The 7,728-nt window shown below is 42.9% G+C and overlaps 2 protein-coding genes across 2 annotated transcripts; one reads left to right on the forward strand and one right to left on the reverse strand.

The window, feature by feature from the left end:
- Window positions 1-287: 287 nt before the first annotated feature.
- On the reverse strand, window positions 288-2,552 carry borcs7 (BLOC-1 related complex subunit 7; the record flags this gene model as incomplete). Its single annotated transcript, XM_083695040.1, has 5 exons — window positions 288-756; window positions 877-897; window positions 1,040-1,083; window positions 1,409-1,471; window positions 2,409-2,552. The coding sequence occupies 5 exons, from the start codon at window positions 2,550-2,552 to the stop codon at window positions 705-707; spliced, it is 324 nt and encodes a 107-aa protein (XP_083551166.1). The 3' UTR covers window positions 288-704.
- Window positions 2,553-4,006: 1,454 nt separating this feature from the next.
- On the forward strand, window positions 4,007-7,527 carry cyp17a1 (cytochrome P450, family 17, subfamily A, polypeptide 1; the record flags this gene model as incomplete). The annotated part of the gene is made up of 8 exons (XM_083696175.1): window positions 4,007-4,318; window positions 4,527-4,665; window positions 4,993-5,225; window positions 5,676-5,762; window positions 6,137-6,355; window positions 6,567-6,736; window positions 7,054-7,157; window positions 7,247-7,527. 8 exons carry the CDS (start codon window positions 4,007-4,009, stop codon window positions 7,525-7,527), a joined length of 1,545 nt encoding a protein of 514 aa, XP_083552301.1.
- Window positions 7,528-7,728: the final 201 nt, after the last annotated feature.

Below are 7,728 nucleotides of genomic sequence, written 5' to 3' on the forward strand. Positions count from 1 at the left end.
GTCTTACCCTCAACACATACTCTGATGTAACATGAAATATGTGTCAGATAGAATGCAAGAGACACATAGCATTAGACCTGGCCCTTGTGTGTGTGGAGTGGTGCCCAGGGTCATCATCTAGGACAGCCAGCTGCTTGGCCTTCAAATACTGCTGATACCGTCACCCAGGAAACTTCTCATGTGCCCAACTTTAAAGTACAGTTCATATACTATACATTACTTTTGAACAATTTAAGGTGTTGTATCTCAGATGGGTACAAAGAAAACAATGATATGAGCGTCAGAAATATAAGTACACATGTTTATTTTTATAACTCACCTTAAAATAAAAAAGCAAAGAACTGGTGAAAAAAGAAATTCAATCAGTAAAAATCACATATCTTTCAGTGGAGAGAAATGCCATGCTTTCTTAGTGTGTTTACTTGTATGTGCTGTCTACGAAGATAGACATACTAAACAGTATACAATAGGTAGTTTTGAGAACAGCATGCTTCTGTCAAAGATTCCACAAAACTCTTTCCATCAGACCTGTATGAGTGGGCCAGGGACAATTCACCCAAGATTCAACATAGTTTCCACTGCTATGGTGTTCAGCAAAATAGACACTGATCTTAGGTCATAGATCAAAGTGTATGGGGCTTCATCTACTCCAAAATAGACAGATGCTGCTCTCAGTCTTTCAGTATCTCAGTCCTTCTGTCCTTTCATTTCAGTAAGTGTCTCAGTTGATCCTGAAGGTTCTTAGAGTGTTCAACACTGGTGAGAGAGCACACAGAGAGATACCATTGAGCTTATAATGTCAAACACTGTTTTGACTTGGTATTTAGACAGTGATGCAAAACCATTTCCATAAACAGAGTTTCTATTTTGACTTACTTCTTTTGGATGGCCTCTTGTCTGGATGATAAAATAAGAGACAGTGATAAGTTTTTGTTTTTTTTAGCATTCAAGCATTACATTTCCCACAAATGGCACATGCAAACTGTCTAGTTCACAGGACATGTATATCTTGTGAAAAAAAAATAAACAGGGTACTCACTGATATTGCAAATGGGTGGTTATGATGGACATCTTCCTCAGACTCTGCAGAAACAAAAAGAAATGCTGTTGAATTCATAATAAATTGGGTCATCACAATACTGTTCTTGACTATTACTGCTTTATGATTTTACATGATCAGTGCCACCATTGGGCTGGGAAAACTTGACCTGATGAAGAAAACTCTGGGTCTCATTTAAAGCCAGGTCACATGATCAGGAAAAATTCATGGCCCTTATACACTTACAAAGGTTGGTTAGTGTTAGTAGTAGCGCTGACTCTCTTTTGTTAGCAATCATAATACTGACGCCTGTCTCCACTTTTGTTTGTTTTATTCTGCAGTTTGTGACGTGTGGACCTCAGAACTTACATCCTCTGAGTGCAGAATGGCATCCTCCTGAATAACCATATTTCTGGCCGCTTGACCGAGGAGCTGAAAAAGACATTGGGTGGTTCTTATTTGATTGAACTTAACCTCGGATCCCAGAATCTGGAGTCTAATTTAAGCTCTCATTTTGCGTCTCCTCCATCGTATGTATTGTTACTGCACTGTATGAACTAGCTCCGACACGATACTCCATACTCTTCATTTCATGAGATGGAATGTAGTGGTATTGGCTTGCCGGAGTTTGCGACTTAATTCAACATGAGTGCTATGAGTGTCAATCCATACAAATTAACTTTATATCCGTCATTACCTGAAGCCACGGTGGAAAACTGCAAACATGGCATTCCAAACTGCAAACAGTGCCATGTTAATGACGTTTATACAGATAATCTGTAAGATATTTAGCAGCCTTTTGGATATTTCGTGCCGTCGAAGAAAATCTCCGATGATGGAGAGTATAAATGAAATGAAATGATATGGAGTGTCGCGTCCGGCTATGTATGAACCTGACAAATAAAAGCAATACTAGCCTACCAGGTAGCAATAATAGAGCAGACTAGAACCTTTGATTAAACTAATGTTGTCCAACCACTAATTTGTTTGCTAAATTAGCTATAATTATTCACATGATTCGGAAACAAGTATCCACTTGCTGTGAAATGTTCAGTTTGCAGCCTCATAATATTTGAAGTGTAGCGTACATTAGCTTGCTAGTACAGTTTAGCTAACGTAACGTATGTGTGCTAGCTAGCTAGCTAGTTAACAGTTATGCTGGCCAGACCAGAGATTTTCGATATTATTAAAAAGACGCTTTGACTACACGCTGCTAGATCCATCACAGTTATGTATCACACAGTGGACTGAGTCGCGCTAAGACAATGCTGATGAGACTAGAGTAGCTAGCTAGTCTAGCTTCAGACATAGCAGGGTCTCCGAAAATAGTTGATACTACTGATAGACGATTTGAGGCGAATCTCTTTACCTCTTGACTGCGTGATCCTTTTAGTACCTGGCGGGTCAGGGCGATCACATCCCCGCTACAGGAGCCAACTTTATCAGACAATAAACCTTTGACAGACTGGCCAAACCTCGGTTGTGACTCTGAAGAAGCCATTGCAAGAGCCATCGCATGTTGTGATACGGATATGCATGAGGGACAAACAAGTCCCGTTTTTTCCTCACTAAAAAACTATGACAAAAAACCCTAATAATAATTGCCTTCATAATAGTGAAACCCTAAATAAATATATCATATGAAGATACAGATCAGTGTTCACAAGGCAGCATCTTGTGGCAAGGTTCTAATGGTTTGGATGGCTCTCCCTAACCTGAAATGCAGTGTTGGGGAATAGTTCCACTACATGTAGCTCAACTATTAGTTTAACTGTATTTCGCAGTAGCTTTGTGGTAGTTAAACTAAATTAAAATCTTAGTAGTGTTTTCAGTAGTTAACAACCTTTTTGCCACGTAGCAGTGTAATGAGCTACTGTCACTGCATCCCCCTGCCGAAAACATACAAAATGAATATGAATTTAACTATTATTCCAGCCCTTGAACTTCAAATGTCCCTACTATTTATTCCCTCACTGCTTCCCGTCTCCCCACTTTGCTCCACCTCACCTGTTTTTATCTTTCTCAATGATTTCACAGCATTTTAGTATGTAAACTAATTGGTAATTTAGTTAAATACATTTTCAGAGTAGCTTTCCCAACACTGGAGAGGGTTCTACCATTGTGCCAAAATTGTTCTATGTAGAATGGTTCTATGGGTTTTTTTTGGGGGGGTTTTTATTTTTCTTAAAGTGTTTTTTTTTTGTAATGGTCTTTGATGGTTTTTAGTGTATGTCCTAAAACATTAGGCCTACAATACGTGGTTTCTGTTTTCTAATGGTGTCTATTGGTGAGGTGTATGGTGTGTTTTGAAGGTGCAATCTGTAATTCAAACAAAAAACAACTTGTTTGGTAAACAGTTGAGGGATGGGGTTGGAAATGTAACCACTCTCAATTTCATAGACAGAGCTACAGTATGGATGCAAGGACTGACCATTCATGAGATCAAAATGATAGTTTTAACCATGTTTTTTAAGCTTGACAGTGTCTGTTTACAATTGCATTGTTTACAATCATTGGAGTAAAACAAGATCATATTTTGGGTTCTGATGGTGTAAGACAGTTGAACTAAGCTCATGAGGAATTTATAAGTTATATTATTCAAGAATCAATGGCTATATATCATTATTTAAAAGTTAAAAAATGTATGTACCAGTTACAGATTGCCCCTTTAAGGTCTATATTGGTAAATGTAAAAACACTGATAGGCCAATACACAGAACATTTTATAGGCCTAAAGCAAAAGGCTGAGCAAAACAGTATCTAGGCAAAGTTTAGCCTTTAGGCAAAACAGTATTTGCCAAATTGTTTGGTGCATCAAAGTTAAACGAGCTTATCTTGTTTAAATTGGCATGAACTGTTAAAGATAGCACTTAAAATATTTTGGGTCAAGGTGATGGCATTGAAGGAGCAGCATAAAACCATCGGAGGTTCTGTGATGCCTGGTCTCGGTTGGTCTCACCCACAACTATGGCTTGGTTTCTGTGCGTGTGTGTATTCTCTGCCGTCGGGCTGGTCCTGCTGCTTTTGCAGGAGAAGCTCCGGAAGTCCCTGGTGGGTCCTGGGGGCCCTCCTTGCTTGCCTGTGTTCCCACTCATCGGTAGTCTGTTGAGTCTGCGAAGCGAGCAGCCGCATGTTCTCTTCCAGGAGCTGCAGCAGAAGTACGGACAGACATACTCCCTGATGCTGGGCCCACACATGGCCATCATCGTCAACCATCATCGGCATGCAAGAGAGGTGCTGCTCAAAAGGGGGAAAATCTTTGCAGGGAGACCGCGTGCAGTGAGTGACTGCATGCATTTTCATTTAAACAATTATTCCATTGGGTTTAGTTTTTACTGTTACAATGTCATATTATTCAATAAATATGATATTTATTTGCTGAAAGGTGTTTTGTCTTGAAGCAAAATGCAAATGTGCCTGAAAAGCTATTTAAGCTTTATCCATTGCTCTCCTGTAACTTCTACAATGCATTTTTGTTTTTATTAAGGTGACTACAGACATATTAACGAGGGATGGTAAAGACATTGCGTTTGGAGACTACAGTGCCACTTGGAGGTTTCACCGCAAAATTGTGCATGGAGCCTTGTGCATGTTTGGCAAGGGCTCTGCCTCCATTGAAAAAAATAGTGAGTATCAAACAATGCTGCTGTTATCCTAAATTTTATACAATTCATTATTGTATTTTATTGAGCTCTAATAGACTGAGTCTGAGTCTGTAACTTCCGGTGTCCACCGCCTTTGGTCATAACCTTTACGTATTCCCTTCTTCCTCTCTCTGTCATTTATCATTCTCTCTCCACCACCCTCTTTTCATCTCTTACTTTCCCCCATTCTTTCTCACCTCTTCCCCCTCCTCTCTTCTCTCTTCATCCCAAATCCTTCCACATCTTTTTACCTCTCCTTCCATGCCTGCCTCCCTCCATCTTACTCTCTCCTTCTTTTTTGGTCTGCAGTCTGCCAGGAGGCCCTCTCTCTATGTGACACCCTGGGCAACATGGCGGGGAGTGTGCCAGTGGACCTGTCCCCTGAGCTGACGCGGGCGGTAACCAATGTGGTCTGCTCGCTCTGCTTCAACTCCTCCTATCGCCACGATGACCCTGAGTTTGAGACCATGCTGCAGTACAGCAAGGGCATTGTGGACACCGTTGCTAAGGACAGCCTGGTGGACATTTTCCCCTGGCTACAGGTACAGTGAGCAAGGCAAAGGAGGCCCACACAGAAATAAGGAAGCACAATAAACGGGTGCTTCGAAACTTGATTATAGCAGCCCTGTCCTGGGTTGCATTTCCTTCCAAAACATTATTGTCCTCTCCCCTCTGCCCTTGTTAAATCACTCCACTTTGCCACTTTGTGGATCTTAGGCTAACTTAGTAACTAAGCTTCATCTAGTTTCTGACTGAAGGAAGGGAACACCTTTCTGACGTAAAATGCAGTCCTGGGTACCGAAATGCAAACTCCAACTGGATCACATTGCTCTCATTTTTTTTATGTACTTCTCTCTTTGCCTGCCTGCCTGCCTGCCTGCCTGCCTGCCTGCCTGCCTGCCTGCCTGCCTGCCTGCCTGCCTGCCTGCCTGCCTGCCTGCCTGCCTGCCTGCCTCTCTCTCTCTCTCTCTCTCTCTCTCTCTCTCTCTTAGGTATTCCCGAATGCAGACCTTCGCCTTCTAAAGCAGTGTGTGTCCACCAGAGACTGCCTCCTTCAGCGGAAATATGAAGAACACAAGGTAGGCCTCTCTACACGTCAGTACAGTTGACAAAAGAACATCAAGTAAAAGCATAACAGAAAATGAATTTGTGTTTCTTCACTGTAATGAAACAAGAGTGTTTACAGTGTGACTCTGCAATTACTTGCAGATGGCTCATGAGAACATACCATAGTTCAGGAAACAGTTTTCACTTTCTTTCATTGGTGAACCAGAATTCCCTCTTGCTCAAGGAAAACACCAGCTGAAACCCCCCCGCCCCAAAAAAACCAAACATTTTCAACCACTATGGTTTTACAGGCTTAGCACTATGTAAACCATAAACAATACCTGGAGCTCTGAGCTATAAGTCATGGTGTATGATTGGTGACACAGCGCCTGATCTACCTCCAAAGGAGGACTACAGCGATCACGTGCAGAGAGACCTGCTGGACGCGCTGTTAAGGGCCAAACGCAGCGCAGAGAATAACAACACCTCCGAGATCACCACGGAGACTGTGGGCCTTAGTGAAGACCACCTCCTCATGACCGTGGGTGATATCTTTGGAGCTGGTGTGGAAACCACAACAACAGTGCTAAAATGGGCCATAGCCTACCTCCTTCATCATCCACAGGTGCTGATAATCTGCTGTTTATCTGTTGTGTATGTATCCTATGACTGCGTGTGTGTGTGTGTGTGTGTGTGTGTGTGTGTGTGTGTGTGTGTGTGTGTGTGTGTGTGAATTATGTGACTGTGTGTTAATTCACGATTTTTGTTTTGACTTTGTGTACTGTGTGTGTGTGTGTGTCCTCGCATGTTTTACAATGTGTTGACTGTGTTATCAGGTGCAGAAGCGGATTCAGGAGGAGCTGGACAGTCAGGTAGGGGGAGACAGAACTCCCCAGCTGAGTGACAGGGGGAGTCTGCCTTACCTGGAGGCCACCATCAGGGAGGTGCTACGCATCCGCCCTGTCGCACCGCTGTTCATCCCCCACGTGGCACTCACTGACTCTAGGTACTTAACAAACACACTCACTGACTCTAGGTACTTAACAAACACACTCACTGACTCTAGGTACTTAACAAACACACTCACTGACTCTAGGTACTTAACAAACACACTCACTGACTCTAGGTACTTAACAAACACACTCACTGACTCTAGGTACTTAACAAACACACTCACTGACTCTAGGTACTTAACAAACACACTCACTGACTTCTCCTTCACTTACTCTTACATGGGATACATGGGACCATCACACAGGCAAATGCATGATCTTACTCTGAAAGAGTTTGCCAGTATTGGTGAGTTGTTGATGTGTTTTGCAGTATTGGGGAGTTTATTGTGCGGAAAGGAACTCGTGTCATCATCAACCTGTGGTCCCTGCATCATGATGAGAAAGAGTGGAAGAACCCTGAGCTGTTTGACCCTGGTGAGAATAAGTGCACATTAAACAGATAAGATACATGTCTCTCTCCTGAGTTTTCTCTGTATTCAGTCTTTCTCTGTGCAAATATGCAGGTCGGTTCCTGAACACCGAGGGGACGGGTCTGTGCGCCCCCTCACCCAGCTTCCTCCCCTTTGGGGCAGGAGTGCGCGTGTGCCTGGGGGAGGCGCTGGCAAAAATGGAGCTCTTCCTCTTCCTCTCCTGGATCCTGCAGGCCTTCACGTTGACCGTACCCCCTGGCCAGCCACTGCCTAGCCTGGAGGGAAAGTTCGGGGTTGTCCTCCAGCCAGTGAACTACAAGGTCAACATCACACCCAGGATGGGCTTTGAGAGGAGCCAGCCTCAGCAGTGTTAGACTCGCCCCCTGTCAGTCACACATACCCCCACACCAATGCTGTAGATATCTGCTGCTCTGTGCCATATTTACTGTTGCTTTTGCTGAATACAATATAGTTTCTTTCAGTGAAAAATCAAGATAATGTTATGGACCTATGATAGTCTGTTATTGATGACTTGGATCAAATGCAGGTCAACTAGCCACATTGTTCCTATCTGC

This window comes from Argentina silus (assembly GCF_951799395.1).
Source record: "Argentina silus genome assembly, chromosome: X".
Lineage (NCBI taxonomy): Eukaryota > Metazoa > Chordata > Actinopteri > Argentiniformes > Argentinidae > Argentina > Argentina silus.